The sequence below is a fragment of the Carassius carassius genome, chromosome 1 (assembly GCF_963082965.1).
Source record: "Carassius carassius chromosome 1, fCarCar2.1, whole genome shotgun sequence".
Classification (NCBI taxonomy): Eukaryota; Metazoa; Chordata; class Actinopteri; order Cypriniformes; family Cyprinidae; genus Carassius; species Carassius carassius.
In genome coordinates this window covers 20,946,098-20,970,051 of record NC_081755.1, presented here as the reverse complement: position 1 = coordinate 20,970,051, position 23,954 = coordinate 20,946,098, and the positions used below count along the sequence as shown (strand labels likewise).

The 23,954-nt window shown below is 37.1% G+C and overlaps 1 protein-coding gene across 1 annotated transcript in view; it reads left to right on the top strand.

The window, feature by feature from the left end:
• Positions 1-350: 350 nt before the first annotated feature.
• The window catches only part of LOC132141425 (brain-specific angiogenesis inhibitor 1-associated protein 2-like protein 1), a 68,382-nt gene continuing 44,778 nt past the window's right edge, over positions 351-23,954 (top strand). The window contains exons 1-3 of the mRNA XM_059550925.1: positions 351-661; positions 3,770-3,845; positions 5,141-5,227. Of these exons, the coding sequence (XP_059406908.1) occupies positions 611-661; positions 3,770-3,845; positions 5,141-5,227 (214 nt within the window). The 5' untranslated portion in view covers positions 351-610. The remainder of the gene's footprint in view (positions 662-3,769; positions 3,846-5,140; positions 5,228-23,954) is intronic.

Genomic DNA, 23,954 nt, shown 5'->3' with positions numbered 1-23,954 from the left:
TTTAAATTTTAAATAATACTATTACAAGAACAGTAGAATTTATAAACTGCTTAAAAAAGGTTTTTGCTGGCACTTTAAATGCCCAGTCTGGTAGGAGAACCGTGCAGCCCACATGTAAACAGATGAAAGCAGTAATGAAAATAACATGAATAGATTATTAAGAAATATTTGTTTGAAAAAATTCATAATATTTACTTTTTAGGTTAAAAGTGTTGAGTCCAAGATGTTTTAATGGCTGCAAGAAGGACCATAATCGGCAGATGGCAGCATTTATCTTGTTTCTATCCAAGTGCACCTGTCAGAGCGGACCGTGAGTGACGTCGCACACCTCACCTTATCTTTCCCGCCCCTGACGCAGACTCTTACATTCACGCGCTCATAAGTTTGAAGCAAAGCCTCTCTCAGCTCAACTCAAGCCGCCCGTAATTGAGTAAGACTGCGGTCACTTTCTTTCGTAAATCTATAACACGGCTCTACAGACGGCCGTCTTGCTATGAGGAGTTGAGGGAGGCGATTAACGGGCTGCCTGGGTTATTTGGGAGTTTTTGGCGATCCGAATTAACGTTAAGGATATCTAAGTGCGCGAGCTCGTCGCGAAAGGGGCATAGGAATGTCGCGCGATCCTGACGAGGTGAATAAACTGACCGAGAGCACTTACAAGGTGAGAAAAACCACACTTAACTTACGAAAAAAGGCTAGTATTATTCACATGTAGAGAATACAGTGGCTGGGTTAGGTGTGGAACATCCACCCGTGAAGAAATGTTGACAGTTTGGAGATTTCTGGATTGAGCCGGTCATATTCTTGGTCAGGAAACTTTAGGTTAAACTGTAAGACTGTTACGGGGAAAAGGCCATCTTATGTTTAAACTACTAAAGTTGAAAAAGACGGACACGATTCTCTTCAGGTTATTCAAATTTGGGGTTTTGTCGTTGAGCCACAGGTGGGTCTTTACCGGAACACAAATTACACTTATGATTTATTGACACACCCAAATGAGTCGGATATGAATCCCAGATTCAGATCCAGTGATTTGAACACACACAAGTATACAAGTATAAGTACACACACACACACACAAGTATTCATGTTAACAACTAATTTGTCAACATGTTGACGTCACATATGTGTGTACACATTCATAAATACACACTTATACACACACACAACCTGATGATACATTATTTTGTGTCCTCTGTAATTCATATGTCCTAGTCATAAAAAGTACCATTTAATTTTTTTAATTCATATTTGAATGCATATAATATTCTTCCTTAAGTTTTTAGAGTGGAATATGACCTGGGCTTGGTCGAGACAAAATGTTTTTTTTTGCGCTCGTGTGTGTGTCTGTGTGTGTGTGTGTTTTACTTCCACTCAGGTGGTTTACAGATATTGAGTAATTTTCCTTGTAGAGACATAGATCCCACATTGTAAAAAAAGAAATGATTAGTTTAATTTAAACAACTACTGTCCTATTAATAATTGTAATAGGACATTTAATATGCTTTGTGAACTAAAGAGCAATCATCTTAGAATGCAAGGGATTTCAGGGAAATAAAAGTTGGACAGACCCCAACACTAGACAAACAATTCTCAAGAATAGTGTGAGTCAACAAATAGTAAAAAGAGCTCTTAACATCACAACAAATAACTAACCGTAATGACAAAACGTTGAAAGTCAGCAAACAGTGAAACAAGACAGTAACTAACAGTAAATGCGTAATTTATTCATGATGCCATGCAGTGCATTCTGGGAACTCCCAAACCACTTACATTCAAATTGTTTTGCAGTCTGAAATTCTTGGTTCAGACTGCTTTTGACTAGTTGAATTCTTCTGAAATAACATGGATTTTTAAAATAAGTAGTTCTTAGTATTTAGGACTCAAAGTCTCATAAACGGAAATTAATGAATGCTTTGATTTGGAGGAGGTTTATTATCAGCGACGGCTCCCACATGTCATATCCGTCCATGAGTGCGTCATTCCAATATAGTCTCATTCCAGTATAATATCAGCTGTGCCTCCTGTCGTACAGTCTCAGGCGGTTCGATACGCATCAGGGAGTGGGCTGTCTTCATGAATTGAGGATTAGTAAGCATTAAGCAAGCGCACGTATGCCGCTTGAAGTTCAGTAATATGACCAAGCCCAAGTGTTCACTAGTGACTCATTCATATCTCTGCCTCCTTTATTCTTCGGAGAAACCAGGAACTGATGCAGTGCTGGCAGCTGTTCAAACGCATGGTCTTGTTGCTCAGTTACTGATCTTGTTGTGAAAAGCAGTAGAGATTCATGTAGTTCTCCACTTGAGTTCGAACTTGATTCTCCCAAACTTTGTCATTCGCATGATGTCACCACCAGACGGTCTAATCGACTCCCAATACTTACACTGAGAGGCGCGCATATGCATGTCAATTCAAGATCTTATTCGGTCCTGACGGAGAGGAGAAACGGGCACAGCACCTCTACCTTGAGATGTGCATCCTGTGAGAACATCTACAGAAAGTGTCCTGGAAGAGTCGAGTGGATCAACTCAAGAATGGATTATTTCTTCTTAGAATAAGGTTTCTGACAGGTTATGAAGATGACTGGCTCAAATCCAAACAGACCCACATTGAAAGAGTGCTGCCCACAAGTCAGGATATCCGTGATTGGATAAATCGCCATGGGAATTAACTAATTATTAGCATATTAGGTGTATAATACTATTTGTAAGACATTAGTAACTTGGCATTTGGCAGCCGTCTTGGTAATGGCCCCAGGCAGCTATTTTCTAACTACAGCTCCTGTTTACAAAGGATTACATTCTAATAACAAATCAGCAAAACATTCTACAAATTGCTTCTCTGGGTCTTATTACAGACATTGATCTAACTAATGTGCATGTGCATTCTAGAGTAAACCTAGAAAAAAAATATTTAATAATATACTGGTGATGCGCAAATATTAATCAACAAAGAAATATTCAGCCGAAACAGCAAAATAAAAACAATAATAAATTAATTAATTTCGGTCAAAATAATGGTTTAGAGGGTTTCACTGACTAAATTTGTGATATTTAATTAGTGCTTCTCTGATGACCAACAATGATGCAAAGTTTGTTTGGATGAAATATCACTTTTTTTATTATTATTTATTTTTAATCACTGGTTTGATATATCTCTGAACAGCATACACCGTTTAATTACCCAAGTTTATTTACCAATATTTAACTTTTTAGTTTTTTTGGGCTAAATGATCTTGAATTTTGGTTTTAGTGTTTGGTAAATAACAAAAAAAATAAATAAAAAAACTTATGGTGTGACACTAATTTCATATGGAATATTTAATAAAATGTTTGAAATGGTTACTTTGGGGAAATGGTAAATAATATGTTTGATAGAACATATACATGTAATATTTAAGACCAATCCCAAAACTGGTCTAACAGCTTGTTCTTTGTGTGCACTTGGACGTTGATTTTAAAACAATTTGCGTAACCAGTAATTATAAAACCCAGTTATCCATGAAATTCGGACCTGAATCAGGTTGGAACCCAACAGTTTGTAATTAATGTTGTTATGGCCTGAAGCAGAAGCATCTTACACTTTGAAATCAAGTAAGTCAAGCCACTTTTGATGTAACCCTGCATGCACAGTACATTAAACCAGAGATGCTTTAAAATGGCACTGAAGAGGTTGTTTTATGAAAAAGAACCGTGTCAGTCCACACAATGTCATGATTGCTCATGCCAACATTTTAACCATTTCCTCTGTTTGAAATCCCTCCTAGAATGTTGTGGAACAATTCAACCCCGGGTTGCGTAACCTCATAAACCTGGGAAAGAGCTACGAGAAAGCGGTTTCAGGTGAGCCTCACCTTTTTAAGGCTGCATTGCTTTATGAAGCATTTGGTATTTGTGAGTCCCTATAATCTGTTTTTATTAGTGATTGATTATAAATACTGGGTTTTAATGGCCCATGCCGATATCTAGAGAGCAGATTGTTTATGGCTGCTATATATACACATTAAGATTGCACAACACAGAGGGAAAATGTAGTGTGATCAACTTTGGATAATGAGGTGTTATAAGCACATATTAATTTGTCAAATTGGTTTCAAGTATTATCAATTACAGGCAGGAAATAATGACACATGCGATATCAACATCTCTTTTTCTGGGTAGATAAACATCAGTCCGAATTAACTTTGTAATGCCAATCATGTTAAAATCTAAACAAAGACTTAACGTAATGATTTACACATGCAAAATGACATCCAGATGAATTTGGAAGGGAAAGATGGTGTATTGAGTTAGCTTTTTTATTTTTATAACATCCCTCACTCCCACGTAACCCTTTCCTCAGATTTCTTATATTGTTGCATATCAATCTGGAAAAAGTAGGTCTTCTGAACAAAGGGTAGATTTCATCACATCTTTAACAAATGGATTGCTGCTGTAGAAAGAGGGCAAGATGTAGTGTAATAACCAAACTCACAGACTAAACACAACACCTCTTGTACAGCTTGTTGTTCCTGGACTGACTGAAAAGGTTTGTCGAATTTGCCCTCTGAGTAGCTGCCGGCAATCTTCAGGTCTTATAGATACAGACAGTAGCTCTCTTGATTGAGCATGCTTCTAAAACCATTGTGTCACTGTGTCAGGCTTTAAAAACATATCAGGAGACATGGGCGTTCTGTTGTGCTCCATCCAAACATCTCCTTCAAGCTGCTTTTGAATTACTAATTTTATCTTTCACTGATAACAAATGCAAACTGATGGAATTAAATAATTATTATATTCAAAAGTATTTGGAAGACATTAGAAAGCCTTTTTTTGGATCAATGCAAGAGTTAACATTTCTGTCATTAAGCCAAGCGGGGACAGTCATATTATTAGTAGAGTTGCAAAGGGGTGGAACATTTCGGGAAACCTTCCAAAAATCCCTAGAATATTCCTAAAAATCCTGGAAAAGTTTCCAAAGTTTCTAGAATGTTTCCTGGAAATTTAAAGTACTGGAAATGTTCCACCCTTTTGCAACCCTAATTATTAGTGACAATACTGTATACTATCACTAGAAAACCTAGTGAATGTGTGGCAACAAAAATCTTGCACGATTCCACCTTAGTAAAATAACATGTATTCTTATCCTTATTTTACAGCCATGGTTCTGGCTGGGAAGCAGTACTTTGATGCTGTATCTAAGATCGGGGAGAACGCAGCCGTATCTCCAGTGTCCAGGGAACTGGGTGAGTCACGGCTAATTTAATTCTTTTATTAAGAACTGCACGAGCACTTGTCCATTTACTCTTCCTATAGTTCCATTTGTCACTTTTAGAGATAGAAAATGTTAAAGGAAGTTTAGGTGCTTTGGTTCAGAAACATTTTGTATTATGCTGGTTGAAGTCTTTTCACATCCCAATAGTGGTCTAAATGTATTTGTATTTATATCGTCTGTGAAGGTGTAGGACCATAAAATGTTCATCCAATCATATCCCTCGGACCGAGGACTGTCATGGGCTGTCCTACCTGCCTGTCAGCGTATATATTTGCATACTTATGTCCACCCTGTTCACACAGACATGATATCAGAGCGGTCCATTATGCTATTAAAGAATGTGCAAGAACGAAAGGCATTCATTATTGTAATTCATTATTGTTATACGCTTTGTACTGTAATGTTTTCTCAACTGTGAATGAGACATGAGGTAACCTGACAGCGTTGCATCATTGCTCCACCAATACGTCTCTCAACGTGTCGCTGGTTAGCCTCTGGTAAACTCACGTTCATGTGTCTGGCAGGATGCGTGGCTTTGGAGAGTGGTTTTGCAGGGAGAGTGGGATCTTATGCTTTCAAAGCTAGCTTGCTATTGCTAGCCTCTCTGAAATTGCTTACCCTACCTTTTGAGGAGGAATATATCATGTCTTTGTTATAGAGTTAACAAAAAACAGTGTAGCAATCACTGAAGCTCATTTAGTCGTCATTAGCACTGAATACTGATAAACTCTGTACTGTAATCTTTCTTTATCACCATTTCCTCTGTCGTGTCTAAGATTACATGGGCCATAATCTGACGTTGAGATAGCGTGTGGGAATGTGCCAAAAATGTGGCCTGAAATCACGTTTCGGTTTCATGTTCCGTTCAGCATTTTTGAAACAATTGACTTTGAGCTGTTTGTTTACACAGCATTGTATCTGCTGGGCCATAATAATGGTGGATATATTGTGTTTATTCAATCATGTCATGTTTGAGAACTCGGGGGTTCAAAATGCATACTGTATGTTTTTTCCTGCTTTTTGAAATTGTCTTTGAAATGGAATGCATTATGCAACTGTATTAAAATTTCATATAACATAATATGCTACACTACTGACACATGGCCTGCGTCCAAAACAAAAAAGCTTCTGAAATGAGTGGGGGGTACTTCAAGTGCAGACGTAATGTGTTGGTAAATAATAGGAGTATAGGAGGTTGAATCAATACATTTGTTGCTTGGGCTTTAGTGGTGTGTCATTATTAGGGTTGGGTATTGTGTTTTAAATTGGGTACGTGATTTAAATAATGATATCAGACATTTATTCTGTGTCTCTTTTTTTGTAAACCATTTAGTTGCAGCTGAATATCATTAACAAAATTCAACAGGTTACATAAAAACTGGACTCTTTAAGAGCTGTTTGTGTGCAAAATAGAACTTTATTCATGATTCATGCATGCATGCATGATGCATGATTCTGGATAAATTGAGGGGGGGGTTCACAATGGAAGTTAAACAAATTCACATGTAATTTTTGAATTAATGATTCAATGACTCACTCAAGATGTACTTGTTTCATTACTTGAGTTGGCTTTCTTGAACAAATTTCTTGTACGATTCAAAGACACATTTTAACAGCCCCTTTTCGCCACCTTCTGGTGTAACAATGTAATTGATAAATCTTCATTTGTAGTGTCAAATTACTTTCAAAATGTGATTTACCTTAATGTAATTGCTACGGTATATATCAGAGTCTGTATCTGAACTATAATCCCAGTACTTCTGTGATTTTTAAATGTTTGAAACACAGAAACAGTGATACTGTGTGGTTTGAAAAGACTGACAGATGACAGCTGCTCTCTTTAGGTCAATAGCAGCGTGAATGCACATTTAAATGTTCAAATCACACTGGTGTGATCGTACGCTGCACAGATGAACCAAGTGATTACAACATTGTAGGGCTGTCACTTTTAGTTCGAAAATCGATTGCACAATCGATCGGACCAACCAAAAAAGTTTCGAAAATGAAAATAGGGAATCAATTTTAACCAAATATGTACACCATTAATTTTAAAAGAATAAAACAATTAAAAAATATAGATGTAACAAAACTCACAAACAAGCAGAATAAGAAAATAAAGAATTCCGAAAGTGCAGTATGTGTTGCGAAAGCTACACAGAAAATACCAGCAATTTTAGACCCAGTGACGTCGAAAGCATCATGACCTCTTATACTGCGTTAACTCTAAATGCGAATAGAGTGTCTGGCGCGAAATATTTCCATGTTAAGTCAATGTAAAGACGCGTTTACACGCGTCTGGAGGTCTCGCGGCGAGGTAGATGCGAATTTGCCTCATTTGCGCATCTAGCTACGGGAGATGCTGAGTTATGAAAAGGACCATTGCAAGCTGACAGCGACCGGCTTTTGTGGTGGAAAATTGGCAGTAATACCCCCACCTTGCGCAGCTGTACCTGAGTGTCCCTGGGACATCAGTGCGGTCGGAGCGCGTCTTTTCAACAGCTGGACATATCAATATAGTGAATAAAAAACGCTCTCATCTGAACCCCGAAAAATGTTAATCGACTTGTTTTCCTAACCAATAAATTTGTAAAGGCCCTAGCCTTTTTGAGCATTTCATTATGCCTGCCTAGTGCCGCCTAGCCAAAGTGTCGGTTACGTTCAATCAAAAACACACATGGCCTGTTCTCAAGTCCATTTAAAGTTTCATTTTTTGAACAGTTGTTTGAAATGGATTATATCATTATTTAAAATAATCTTGGAGATTTCGTCCTCTCTGCATATATATTTTTTCGAGAATGTTGCTCTCCTGTTGCTGTTTGTTATTCTGCACGAAACTTCATGCCATTAAATAGGAAATATTGCTGACTTGTGCGTTTCCAGCGCTCTCTTTACGTTCGTCCATTATTTGACGTTGAAAAAGGAAACAACTTTTTTTTTAGACATGAAAAATCGATTTTACAATCGATTCAATGAACCCTTATGTCTTAAAAATCGAAAATTATTTTTCACAAAAGTGACAGCCCTACAACATTGTGATCAAGTACCTCAAAGGTTGAAGAATTAAAGACAAATCATAGAATAAAATCCTATTGGTGTTTGAATTGTGTTTGTGATCTTTAACAAACTGTTAAATTAAAGTGCTTTGTCATGTTGGTGGTGACACTTGTGCAACATGTTTAGCGATCACAGATATTATACTTAGCTTTTTTGGCTTCTGATCGCAAATGTAGACAAACATTGAAGCACTTAAATTAGCTAGCAAGATTCTGGCAGATCGCTAGGTCAGGTCCTCACAGATGAAGAAAAAAAAGAAGCACACACAGGAAATGATAGGCGGAATCAACATTTCAATATAATAACTAGTGGTGGGTACCAAAACCCGGTACCAATATGGCACCGGTACCTATGGAACCGGTATGCACCGAACCGAATCAGCACGCAGATTTCAGTGCCTCAGGCCATCCTTAAAAATATTCTTGTTTGCCGTAACCCGACCGACCCTGTCAATTTAGCACAGACTCAATTTTTTTTTTTTTTTTTGCTTTTAGTCCGACCGACTTGCCGATTGTAAATTTGCGTTAAGACCGACCAATTATTTTTTTACTCTTCAAAAAACTAATACAAACGCAATAAAATACTATTAATTATATTTAAGTAAGTATTGTAAATATATAAATTGCCTTGGCCTACATACAAATTAAGGCTATCTTCTTTAATTAAAAAAAACCCTGTGAAGTCATCTGTGTTTACACGGATGTCACACTGTGACCTGTGCGTTCGCTTCGTCTCAGACTCTCACTCACTGTCAGAGTCAACGGTTCGCGCTTGGTAATGATGGCTGCGGCTGCAGTAAACTAAATGTTCGCGGTCACTGTTCAAAGTCATACGGGTTCGGGCACCATAATACATCTAAAAAAATTCATTAAAACAGCTCGACACCGCTTTAACTTGGCACAAAGTTCTGGAAAAACTGTGCCCAGATCTTTTCCCATCCCTTCTCCTCTCTAGTCTAAAACCGTGACCGTGTCGACTGTCACTTTATGTTCGAAAATCTATTGCACGAATCAAGCACGAATCAACCAACACAAGTTTCGAAAACGAAAATAAGAAAATGATTTTAACTACCTTTTCTCGGAGCGCGTCCAGGTTTTTTTTTTTTGAACAGGCGTGACACAGCAACTGCAGCTTTGGACAAACACGCATAACTGCAAATAATACTTCTGCACAATGTTTCTCTTTTTACAACAGAAATGTGAATTCAGCCGGTATTCAGTCTCATACAGTTTCGGGCTTGAATCTCCTAGGGCTGTCAAAATAGCTGAAAAAACTTAATTCGAATTTTTTACTTAAATATGATCAAAATTCGAATTGTATTCGAATTTTAAATGCATAATTTCAGTTAGGGTGAAGAAAAGCTTTTTGCTTCTCTTCTGAGGCTCAAGATAGCGCATCGAGCAAAATATTACTGCATGTTTATTCAAAGCATTAGAATACATGACAAAATACATGAAAAAAACATAATATTTAAAATAATGTTTATGAACCAATTATTGTTATTGTTATTATTAATTAAGTTGCTTAAAGAACTATAAACAAAACAGCACCATGTATGCATGCATTGTTAAATAAATAAAAAGGGCGGAAAACCAGTCACACAGGGGTCCGTGTATATTTTGGTCATTTGATTTTCTATTTAAAAATAAATAAAGATAAATGAGAAACGGTTTGATTTTCGTTTTGTTTAAGAAACGCAAAACGAAAATGTAGGTTGATTTTTCGTATTTTTGTTTGTGGGTAAAAAATGAGATTATGCTTTAATATTTGTTTGAATGTGTGGGCGGCGCTGAAACGCCCCTTTCATCCCTTCTGTACTGCACCGACAAGAGGCAACCGCAAACTCAGTTCATTTTCACCAGGAGAGAAGCGGCAGACAGCAGAGTTTATTAATCCTGCGGATTCTTTGCTAGTGGTGCTTGCAAGATAAAATAATAAAAATAATTAATGAATTAAATTAATAATAAAATAAAAAATACAATTATATTTTCCAGCTGCTGCATGTTATTGACAAAGCAGACTTGACAACTTTATTCATAAAACGCCATTTGAATTTTACTTTAGCCTGTGATCTACAACAACATGGAATAAAATATAGGCCTACTACAAATTTTTTGCCTACTTATTTTATTCTAGGCCATTCATAAAAAAATAAAATGGGAAAAACCCAACCCCACATTTATAATAAAATTTATATTAAAATAAGTTAAGTTTCCCCCATAATTAGTCTACTTTAAATGTTTCAATTATAGGCTATAGGCTACTTAGAATTATGAACTGAATTCACGAATTCTGTAGATGACAGTATGAATATAGTGATGGTGTGACATCATAGATAATGATTTCAGACGGAAACACTGCACCTCTAATTGGTTTCATTTGAATTACATATAGGCCTAAATATAAAATTATTATTATTATTTTTCTATTTAAATGGATTATTTTAAAAGTAGACATGTCCAGCTAGACATGGTTCGTCTGATGCATGAGCCTGGTTAATTTCTAACGTTTCAGAAAGAAGTTAATGTAGACCGAGATGGCAGAAAGCACATCCTGTTGATTTTTGTAAGGTTTTCATGTTATTTAGGGTGTCTTACGACCCAAACTGATGGAGCTGAAGCTCTTTCCTCTGTTATCGGGATGGAAGGTGTGGATCGGGATCCGCCGATCGGAGAAGTGCAGCAGACTACAGACTACACAAGATAAAGCTTCAGTTGCTGTTGTTTGTAATAGCAAATGAAAACATGTTAGGCTACCTGTGAGGTTTTTCTTAAATAGGCATAGAATAAAATTAGTAGGCTAAAAATCCGCATATTTCATGCCGTTGTAGATCATAGGCCTACAGTAAAATTCAAATGTCATTGAATAAATTAATTTCTGTTTGTTCAAAGATAGATAAATAAATAAATAAATAAATATATGTACCACTAGCAAAGAATCTGCAGGATTAATAAACTCTGCTGTCTGCCGCTTCTCTCCTGGTGAAAATGAACTGAGTTTGCGGTTGCCTCTTGTCGGTGCAGTACAGAAGGGATGAAAGGGGCGTTTCAGCGCCGCCCACACATTCAAACAAATATTAAAGCATAATCTCATTTTTTACCCACAAACAAAAATACGAAAAATCCAGCTACATTTTCGTTTTCCGTTTCTTAAACAAAACGAAAATCAAACCGTTTCTCATTTATCTTTATTTATTTATAAATAGAAAATCAAATGACCAAAATATACACGGACCCACAGGATACATTTTTTCGTTTAAAAACATGAGATGCGCGAAATATGTGTTCTGTGTGAACGGCTTGGTTTCAGTTTTGATGTAAACAAGATCTTCTCCACATTGATTTTTTTTTTTAAGTGGCTTCAACTGGATAGGCTAACATAACCTTACACATATATTGTCATCGCATCAGGTGAGCGTACACGAGGTGAAAGATGAGAAAGCAGATACTGCGTGTCGAGCTCGTCACGTACCGGGGCTCATAAGGCAGCATCCTTAATGCACACCTAAAATTCATATGCGCATTCAAATGTGGATTTTTATTTTAAATTCGACGAATATTCGAAAAAATATTTTTTTTTAATAGCCTAAGAAAATCGCCTATGCGATTTTTTTTTTTTTTTTGTTTTTTTGTTTTTTTGTTGAAATTTAATTGTAAACACAGCCATGTTGAAGCCTGCAGTAAATGTTTTGCATTATGGCAGTCCACTCTGCTTATTGTTTTTCGAAAATGTTGCACTCCTGTTTATAATAACCCCTCATTTTGCACGTAACTTCACGCCAATAAATCATCAGAAATATTGGTCTTTACCAATATATTGAATCTTTACATTCCTCCTGCCTGTTGTCCGTGGATTTACCTATATTTGGTGTTATTTGCCGTATAAAACTTTAGACATGCAAAATCGATTTTACAATCGATTCAATGAACACTCGTCACTCAAATCAAACAGGATTTTTTTTCACAAAAGTGACAACCCAAGAAAGCAAAGTAAACATTCTCTCATTTGTAGGTTGCATTGATACGTAGCGGTGGATGCAAGTAAAATAGTACCTCATTTTTTTCTCACCTGAAATTCATGCAATAAACATGTTTTTGACAAAGATTTAAATTTGTTTGTGGTCTATATAGCCTGCATCAAAATGAGGTTTGCAATGATGCGCCCGAAGGCACGGGTTGAAGACCCAGTCAGTGACGTCACGATATGCAAATTTTTTTTAATTCATACCGACGTCATCACAAAATGTACTTTTTTTATTTTTATTACATTGAAACTTGAAAAAAAAAAAATAGACCGACCTACCGACCCTTTTTTTTTTTTTTTTAAATTACTGTTACTGCAAACCAAAATATTTTTAAGGATGGCCTCATTTCGCTGCCTCTTAAATGCCTGAGCGATAGATTGAAATATTTGTCTTGGTTCTCCGAAATGTACACACAAAGCATGGGCATTGCTAGGCTTTTTTAGCGGGGCTTCATAAACTGTAGCTACACAAATTCGCAATCGCCTCTGAGTCAGCCTGCTTAAATGTCAAATGAAAACTGTGGCAGACCGGTCTCCTCTCCATCTTTCAGCGCTTTCAGACTGCGGCAGAGCAGCGCGAGCGGATTCAAACAGAAACAGAGGACACAAGGTGTGTGTTTATCGACGGATTGTTAGAATATCTGTATTTGTGCAGTTCTTTGTCATACATACAGTTTACAAAAGGTCACGAGGCCAAACAATCGGTTTCTCATCTATTGTAAAGTTTTCTCTCTGTTCATCGTTCATCACTCCACAGCTGTTTCCTCGTGCAAAAATCGAGCCCTTAACACTAACATATGAACACATACTTTAATTACACTTATTTAAATATACTAGGGATGGGCGTTTTCCGCAAATATCACATTCGAATATTTGAGCTCACAAAAAACGAATATTCGAATATTCGTTTATTTAAATTAAGTTTAATGAGACAGACGTTATTTTTCAGCAACATTTATTGTTTCCGTCATTTTTGAACAAGCTTACACACAATAAGTTTGAACATTACACATCGTGTTTTGTAGCTGAAAACCTTTAACAATGCGTGCAAACAAACAAAAGTACAGATTAAAAGCAAAAAAAAAAAAGGGAACAAAGAAAAAACGTAAAGCAGCATGCAGCAATTAGGCTATTGTACACTTAACTTTTAAACTGTCAGCAAATCTTTTTTGCTTTTTTTCTATTGTTTTAGATGTTCTTGTTAAGAAACACGAGCATGTAAACATGATCGGCGGAAAGTCGGCTCCTTAGTCTGTTAACATTAAGGCCGGCCGCGGAGAAAACGCGCTCTGACGACACAGACGTTGGCGGGACGCTTCGTGTTTTCGTTTCACCACTGAATGGGATCCTCATCTGGTGGAATACATGGCTCCAGCAAGAACTGTTTCCACTCGTCTCGGCTGGACTCTCTGTAATCATCGCTGAAGAACTGGCTCAGCCTTTTCCGACGAGTGGGCATTGCATCCTCTTCATCGTTGGTGGCGGCGGCTGCATCCGCACCACTCGCATCAAGGAAAATGTTCTGAATGTTCAAAAAAGTTTTTTTTCTTACTTCTCATGTTTTCATCAAGAAACCTGAGATGTTTGTGCCGAGGGTCTAGGGCGGACGTGAAAAGAGGAGTTTTCACTGCATTCTCCAAGTTAGCGGTGTTTATTCGTTGCTTGAGAGATGCCGCAACAATGTTCTTGAATTCAGTCACTTTCTGTGATTCACCAAGGCATTATTGAAGTACTGTAGAAGACCGCAGTTCTTATTCGTTCATTAATTATTTTTTGCTTGCATACATCTTCAAACATGCAGTGGAGAATCACAGAAAGTGACCGAATTAAGTTTTATTGAGGACTGTTTTTTCTTTTCTTTTTATGGCAAGCAAAAATATAGCGAAATTCGAATATAATTTTTATAGAATAATTAGAGCAGAACGAATATTTGAATGTTCGACTATCTGTGCACACCCCTACTAATTAGACGTACTTTATACATACACTACTGTGAAAAAGTCTTAGTCCTAGGCAGTCTGTTGTCAGACTGCATGTGCATCAGTGTTGGGGGTAACGAGTTACAAAGTAACGGATTACAGTAACTATATTACTTTTTTGGGTAACGAAGTAAAGTAACACATTACACTAATAATATTGGTAACTACACTACTTTACTAGACTATAGGAACACGCTTTCCTGCGTTACACATGCCGTGTTTCCCTGTGTGTAAAGTTCTGGACCAGGTTTTCCGATAACGATTGATCTTAGCGCTTAAGAGTGTTTTCTACGAGTAATTTTACGATCGTTCATTATTGTTTGACATGCGTTTCCCAACATTGCAGTAAAGCAATCGCACAGCTGTGCTACGTAGGAGTCGCTGTCCGTTTGTCAAGTGCTGAAATGTAATATTATAGACAGTTTCATCGGGCGCACATGCCTGGCCCTAAGTTAACTTCCGGTTTGTGTTGTGGTCTGTGTTCGGTCTGGCTGCGATGCCTTTTACAAACGCAGTTAAAGTCAAGGTGATGAGTAGACTGAAGGTGGGCTCAGGTGGTTGTGATGTAGGATGTGTTTCCCATACATTTATTTATTTTTGGAGACTCGCCACGATTTTAAAACTAAACTATTTTCCATAAGGCTTTGTTGAATAAACATGAGCACGTACTGCACGTTTATTAATAATAATAATTCCTTACATTTATACGTTTAAATATCAAAACGAGACACAAGTGTTTTTATATCACTGTATTTCTGAAGGAAGAATTGCATGTTATGTCTGATAAAGCAGATGCGCAAATCCACTTCATTTTCAGCGTTTATTTGCGCATCTTCTCAGTTAACAATGGCTCTGTGTAGTAACAGCTGCTCTATGTGAAATCATGCACCTGATGGAATTTACCGCTGATTAGAGAACCGGCTTTACTGACGAGATGCGCATTAACGATCGGCCGATCGTGATCGGAGCACCCCTACTTATTTGCACATGATTTAAAGCATAGCCTACATATGTTAATAATGAACAAATTAATCCGTACTTAATTTATCAAAATTATTTTAATTGGAGCCCTGTTAGAAAGACTGAAGAACTCAGGTTTACCATTTGCATGTTACATAGTGTTCCGAAAATCTGAAAGGAAGAAGGAAGTATCAGTATGGCAAATACTTTGTGGAGACTGATTGTAAATACTTATGACCTTTTACTTACTTTGATTAACTTGTTTTAGTTTGGGTGCTAACATAACTCATTTTAATTCATGCATTACAAAATTATATTATCACTTGATGATTTAAACCATAAGTCTCCAAATGTAAACGATAAGATAAAATGATTTTACCCCCCCAATACTTGAGCTGCCTTGAATCGGTTTCTACTAATAGTTAGGCAGTGGGAAACTGATCCTGCACCAGTATAGGCAGCTTTATCCCAGAGCAGGAAATGTAAACAATAGATAATAGACTGAGTGAGATAGTTCCACATGTTGGAGAATGGTAGCAAAATACTCGTATTTCACAACTGCAAATTAGGAGACTGACTTTGCTAGAATTACTAGATGCACGATTACTAAAGCAGGGATTTTCAGTGCATTTTGGCAGGGTCAAAGACAGTGAAATCTGCTTTGCCAATATAGACTATTACAATTTAAGCTGAGACTGCTCTTTATATATATATATATATATATATACATACAAAAGATTGACTCGTTCTCGAACCGAGAACCGTTTCTGTCGGACGCGTCCGATTCGAGAACCGAGGAACTGATGATACTACGCATGTGTGATTAAGCGTGAAGCAGACTGACATAAAATGCATCTGAACCGAAGGCTTGAATCAAGGAGGGTGTCAAACTCAATTCCTGGAGGGCCAGAGCCCTGCATAGTTTAGATTCAACCCTAATTAATCACACCTGATCCAACTAATAAAGTCGTACTGGCTTATTTGAAAGCTACATGGTATGTGTTGAAGCAGGGTTGGAACAAAACTCTGCAGGGCTCTGGTCACAGTGATTTTGCCAAGTAAGACATGTTCCTGGATCAACATTATTGTCCAAAAATATAGACTTAACCCAATCCCTACTTCTAAACCTAACCCTACCCATAATTTATTCTTAAAATCAATGGGAAATGATAGCTGATTAACAAGGGTGTAGAAGCACTCTGGTTGTAAACCTAAAACCGATATTTTCTGAAAAGTTATATCTCAATTCTGATTGGTTGATTGAAATGTTGTACTTGCTACACCCTCGGTGCAGGGCTCCGGCCCTCCATGAATGGAGTTTGACACCCCTGATCTAAAGCAAAAGAATTGTAACAATTCTGAAAATCTTTTAGAGCTCCTAATTTGTTTAAAAACGGTTTGTTTGATATCGGTTCAATAATATCGTGCATCCCTATCAAGGGTGCCATTTGAAACTCATATAAATACTAGGTGGAAACGGCAGCACTTCTTGGCCTGCCACAAGTGATCAAATCACTGAAAACACAATTTTCTTTCCCTTGTGGGTTTTTTTTTTTTTTTAAGTCTGGGCGACCTTTTCTTTTGAGGGCCGTAACATTTAGACATGGCCTTAGTGGTTGTTAACAGAATGCCCTCCCTATCTGTAGACGATAAGAACCGAAACTTGCCTCTGTGTGGGCAGATAATGTCCAAACGCAGGCCTTGTGTTCCACGTCACTGGTATTCCCTACAAGAGAGGACCCTCTTGAGCTCTGTGTGCTCTGCTGAGATGAAACCAGAGCCGCCTTCAGGCAGATGAGCTGACATCCAATAGTCTTGAGAGTCACGGACAGATTGACACAAGGTCAGGTGTCAGAGACGGAGATGCTTTCATTCTTAACCAGTCCCACCGAAGACAACCACACAGTTGTCCTTTGTGTGCAGATTTCAGACTAGGGCTGCAACTAATGATTATTTTGATAATCGATTAGTTTGCAGATTATTTTTCCGATTAATCAATTAATTGGATTAAAATCCCTATTTTCTTTATTTAACTTTTACTGACAATAACACACTATTCCACATTCTGCCCAATGTCCTTAAAACAAATGTGCCAACTGAATGCTATGAAAACATAAAGTGCTTAACAATTTATTAGACCACCTGTCTTAAGACAAAACACAAATATTTTAGGAACCTGTCAAAAAAAATTAATTCCAAAAATTGTATTGTAATTTTTGGACAAATAACAAACTGAAGCAACTAAATAGCATTTATTCACATAATAACAAAAATGGCCTCCTTTGCCTTTGATAACAGCTCACATGCTTGCTGGCATCGTTTATGTACTATGACTATTTGGGTATCTGAATAAAAATCCACTATAAAGCACTTGGAAAAAAAAATAACCGCAATAATTATATTATAGCATTAAAAATAGCTTACTACTGTTACTAAAAAGCTTACGCATATTTTAGGTTTAACCAATAAAGAAAGCTAAGAAATTATTTTGTTAATTACCAATACTGTTAGTTAAGAGCAGCAGTGGCACAAACCTTACAAAATTGGTTAAAAATCTTACATAAATTTGTTAATCACTGTAGGCTATATAGTGAATATATTTTAAATCTCTAGATCAAAAATTAAAACAATAGAGATAATAAAGACAAACAAATTCCCAGTAATGCTCTGCAGGAACAGTCTCCTCTTACTGTAATTTTTTATTTATTTTTTATCCTGTAAAAGTGTCTAATTTATATTCAGACAATTACACGCTGTTGTCCCTTCACAGTTCCTACTCTCATAAATTACTCTCACTGGATGTTGAATTTTAAACCTACGTATAAATATCAAACAGCCTGTATTTCAGCACAATTAATGTTTTTGTGCTGAATATCGTCTCTCTGTGTTCCGTCTGTTTAACATGCATGCTGATGCTTTATCAGTAAAGATTTCAACTTAATTTTCATTTTTCGGTGAACTAACCCTTTATGTCATTAATAACTCACCCTCATGTCGTTCCAAACCCGTAAGACCTCCGTTTATCTTCGGGACACAGTTTAAGATATTTTAGATTTAGTCCGAGAGCTCCTCAGTCCCTCCATTGAAACTGTATGTCCAGAAAGGTAAAAAAAAACATCGTCAAAGTAGTCCATGTGACATCAGAGGGTCAGTTAGAATTTTTTGAAGCATCGAAAATACATTTTGGTCCAAAAATAGCAAAAACTATGACTTTATTCAGCATTGTCTTCTCTTCCGTGTCTGTTGTGAGAGAGTTCAAAACAAAGCAGTTTGTCATATCCGGTTCGCGAACGAATCATTCGATGTAACCGGATCTTTTTGAACCAGTTCACCAAATCGAACTGAATCATTTTAAACGGTTCGCGTCTCCAATACGCATTAATCCACAAATGACTTAAGCTGTTAACTTTTTTTAATGTGGCTGACACTCCCTCTGAGTTCAAACAAACCAATATCCCGGAGTAATCCATGTATTCAAACAGTAAACTGACTGAACTGCTGTGAAGAGAGAACTGAAGATGAATGCAGAGCCGAGCCAGATAATGAACAAAAGATTGACTCGTTCTCGAGTCATGAATCGGTTGCATCGGTTTTCGGATCACCAGTAGTTCTTTCGGACAGTTCGATTCAATAAACCGGTTGAAGAAAACGGTTCACCGGTTCTTTTGCGCTCGACCTAATGACTTCATTGGTGATGATTGCCCTTGATTCAAGCCTTCAGTTTACCTGGGCTCATAACATTAGCACAGAATCAGTTCAGAATCAATCACCAAAAGAATCAGTTCGGTTCAGACGCTCTGTGTGTCAGTCTGCTCCACGCTGAATCACACATGCGCAGTATCAGCAGCTCCTCGGTTCTCGAATCGGACACGTCTGACAGAAACGGTTCTTGACTTGAGAACGAGTCAATCTTTTGTTCGGCTCGGTGTTCATCTTCAGTTCTTTCTATTGATTAGTTGATGCAGCCCTATTTTAGACTCTTGTGTCTGCTATAACCCAACAGGTGTGACGTCCCGCCACTGTCGCTGTTTGCGGGAGGTACCTTGTTTTGTCGTGGCATTTGACTGTGTCGAATTTGCAGAATGCCTCGCTGACAGCAGAGTTTCAAATTACAGGTCACTGGAATATCATTTAAGTACCTGCTTACGTTCTCATGGAGGTGTGCTGGTACTGTGGAAATGCTGAGTAAGGCATGAATGCATATGTGCAGCATTCCTGCTCCGTCTGCTGTGCAACTTGGTGGATAAAGAGTCCTGCTTGTACACCGGTCATGTTGAGATCAGATCAGGGTCATCCAGATATGTGAGTGGCGTTATGCTCTTGTTTACCTGGTTACAGAACAACAACATAAAAGTTGGACTCTGCACTCTTAAATTAATAGTTAGTCTGAGACACGTGTTTCTCAAGTTTGGGGTCAGTAAGGTTTTCTAATGTTTTATGATAAACTCTTTTCTGCTACTCAAGGCTACAGTTATTTGCTCAAAATGGGTAAAAACTGTAGTATTTCTAAATATTTTTACAATTTAAAATGATTGTTCAGTTTGAATAGATTTATGAAAATGAAGGCCAATAAATTTGTCATCAACGCTAAATTTTCAAATGAACCGCATTTAAAATAGAAATGCTTTTTAATATAAATACCTTTAGTGCCATGCAGTTAAGTCCATGTTTAATTCATTTAAAGCACTTTTGACCAATTTAATGCATCCTTGCTTATTTAATTTCTTTTTAAAAAAAAGTAAATCTTTTACTGACTTTTGGACAGTAGTGTAATTTTTTACTATATAAAAATGTACAGCATAGCAATATGCATTTACATACATTTAACAGATTTTTTATTATTATTTTTATTATTTTTTTTTTTTTGCCCATTACTTGATTATCAAAGTAATGGTTAGTTACATGCTTATATCATAAGGACCTGAACCAAAATCCCACCTCTTCCTTTATCTGGGCTTTTGACAAGATCCAGTCATATTTGTGGGAAACGGATTGCATTTGCTTGAATGACAGAAGTCAATTTGTATGCTGTTTTTCCTATGGTTTTTCCCTGAGCTTTCTGTACTCAAATATAACTGCCTTTGGGAATTGTGATTATTACTCTATGTATTCATTTAAAACAGTCTTTCTCCTTCCTTATATGACTGCGTTTTATGATCCTACTGTTTAGACCCATTTAAATGCTCCTAGAGCTGGAAAAACAAACAAAGCAGGAGTGAACCACAGCCAGGGGAGATTCAAATCAGCCTCTATGTTTCGAGTGGCACTATCCTCTGCTTATCATCACTGTGCATCAAGGCATGAGTCTCTAAACCAGGAGATGAGGCCTTTCTTGACACATTTTATTTGTTCCGGTTTTGCTTTTCTAACCAGACTGCAGAATGACAAGAAGTTATGAACTGGCTCTGAGACTCCCTCTTTAATTATTACTCCAATCCGCTTGTTTGCTTTCTCTGTGATTGAGTACACATATTTTCACCTTTTGTGTAAAACACCTGTAGCTTCCACGGTAAAAGATTAGTTAATCTTTTAACTAACTAATTTAACTAAAAGTGCGCTCCTATCTTCATGCTGTTAAACTTATATGGTGTCATTTCTCAGTGGAACACAAACAGATAATTTCTGGAGAATACTCATGCAACACTTTTCTATATAACCATGACATGCAGTCCATCCATACAATGTATGCTTTATATAACCGAGTTGTCATGTCATCTTTGCCACCACCAGAGCTCTGAATCACATTCAGGTTCGAAGAAATGTAGCACACCAGGTTTGACATCATTGTCAAATTCTAATGTGTCTTGGCTAACTGAGGACAGACCGTTGTAAAAATGTGGAATGGACAATAACATCGATGAGCTTCAGCAGAAGGAACAATTTTCCTTGTTATTTCTGTCTGTTCTTTTGTGTGACTTTAGAACAAGACTTCAGTATGGTGCTTTTTTTTTTTTTTGTCCTTTTTAGAACCGCTAGATGAGGTCACAATGAACTGTTGTATTTTAAAGAGCTGTGTAAAAGATTATTCAGAAATACTATTTTAAAGGCATTATAGGGTGGACGTGGATTCTTAATGTCTTCAGTTTAATATTTATTTAATATTGACAAAATTATCCACAAATAGATATATTTTTTTCATTAAAAAACTAAAATGTAAGCTCAGGCCCCGTTTACACTAAGTTTTTCGTTTTAAAACGCATTACTTTTGCTTACGGTTACACTTATCGTTTACACCAGTGGTTCCTAAAGTGGGTGTCGCAGGACCCCGGCGCAGGGGGCGCGAGATGATTTCTATAAAAAAAAAGTGGAAAAAGTATATAGGCCCTATATATTTTTGTTGCAATTAATTTAACCCTTTCGCACTTACGATCACACTGGTGTGATCAGTCTAGGCTGGTCCCTGGAGTGTACGATCACACCGGTCAGTGAATGATGTGAAATTAAAATGTGCTCTCACGCGTTGGCTGGTGCTGAGCCAGAGACAGGCGCGCTCAGAGCTGTCATCACAACTTTTCAGTGTTTTCAACAACATAATGTTTATTTTAGGTTTCAGACATATAAGTACTAAAAAAACTATACATTTAGAGTTTGTAAAATACACACTGATGTCAAAGGAAGAGGCAATAATAATACTTTCCATTATAATTAGACACATTTTATTCATATCAGATACACATTATGTAACTTTAAAGTTTACTCCATTATTCTCCCAGTTCACCAGCCACTTACTTTGATGTATTTCGTGAGAAGTGGATAAATTCACATGTTGTAAATCCAAAAGATCCGATTCTCTGAACTGCGTCTGCGGCACAAACTAAGATGGCGGTGCCCATCGCGCATACAGATCAACTAACGCGATTGTTATAAAGGTGTTTAAACAACAAAACACTTCCACTTGCATATATTTGACAATCGGAATATCAGCTATTTCATGCCATATCTAACAAATTTGTGAATATTTTGAATTAGTCAAAAGTTGGTTATTGCACTTACATCATATTGCTATATGGACTAATATCTGTAAATATTAAGCCGGAAAAGTCTATTTAAATATGAATCCTGCATGTTCTGCGTGTCTCTGTTAATGAATGGCGCAGAAGCGCGGCTTCATTCATTACACACATGGAAGCGCGCGTGACGCTCTCGGTGATTTCAGCTTCAGTCGTCTCACGAAATAAGGTAAATACATGAGGAACATCTCCATAACTGTTCTGACAGTCACTTCATGAGCATTGGACCATTTGATTTCAGTAAAGTTACCGGGTACTTACGCCAACCCGTCAAAATAAAAGTCCGGTTTAGTTTAAAGACAAGTGTTTGCCATAAATGTTCAGCAGAACGTACATAGCCTATTACTACTGTACTACTTTATGTAATGAAGAGATTTAATTAAGGCTTTGCACATATAAACATTGATCACCACACACACAGAGCTCAACAAATAGTCATTGGAAGATCAAATGAATGTGGATGTTCATTCAAAAAATCTCCATTTTTATTTATTTGTAATTGTTGTTGTTGTTGTTTCTTTTCCCAGTCAAAGATTGCTTTTATTTGGTGTGAGAACTTTTGAATAGAAACAGTTGATTTATGGGCTTATTCACACCAGGTGAGAACATTTGCATGCCAACAGCCCAGACTTTATTTTTGTTGTTGTTTTTTTTATTTTTATAGCAAGAAGCAAGCTCAGAGTTTAGATTTTTAGATTTTTCCATCAATATGGAAAGCTGCGTCAACAGTCTATAAAATATTTTGTTAAATTCTAGTAATCAGAAAAGGATGTCACAGAAAAGTCATTGAGATTCACTGTTTAAAAGGTGTGGGAGCCATGTTGGTGGAAGAATTGTTTATTGAGATCAGTACTATTAATAAATGATTTCTTTAGTACTGCTGTTGACGCTATTTTAAGTCTAGCAGCTTCTTATAACCATGGAAAAATCACTGCAACGCACAGCCTCTTGTGACCTATAGCTTTGTTAAATCAATCTCAAGTTCCTCTCTCATGGGATCTGCTATCCCTGTACTCGTTGTTTACTATAAGCAGTTCTCATTCATGTAAATCCATCTAGAAATGCAGTGAGTTTTGATTCGCTGCAGACACTGGGCCTCTGTTTGGTGCTCATTGCTGGAATGTTTGCTGTTGTTGTGTTTGATAATGCAGAAGCATTGGGTGATCTATGATCTATTGTATCACAGTTACTGTGAACTGTAAAGCTCTGGTCATGTCGCTGTTATGTCTCTGCAGTCATTGTCTGCATGCAGCTTTTGTTCTTAGCGGTGGAAGTTTCTGTGTCTGACTGGGCGGCACCTACAGCTGCTGTGATCAAAGTCTGTGGGTGGAAACGCATCACCCCTCCCATCACAGCTCAACCTGACGTTCATATTCAATTACTTCCACCGCCAAATTCAGGTGGCTTGACCAACAAGCTCGAGCCCTTATGAATCAGTAATACTGGGCAGAGGTTTAATCAATTGTCAACTAATCTTTTATACTTTTTGAGAATTTTCCACGATCAGTGTAACCCTAGACAAATGCTCTATCAAAATGGCAAATGTTGCTAGTATAAACTCACGCTGTGCTGTAATACTGCTGAAAAATCATTGAAAAAAATAAATATTCAGCGATCACAATCGCAAACAATACAGTCGAGATCTCATGACAGAACACAGACCAGCTAAACT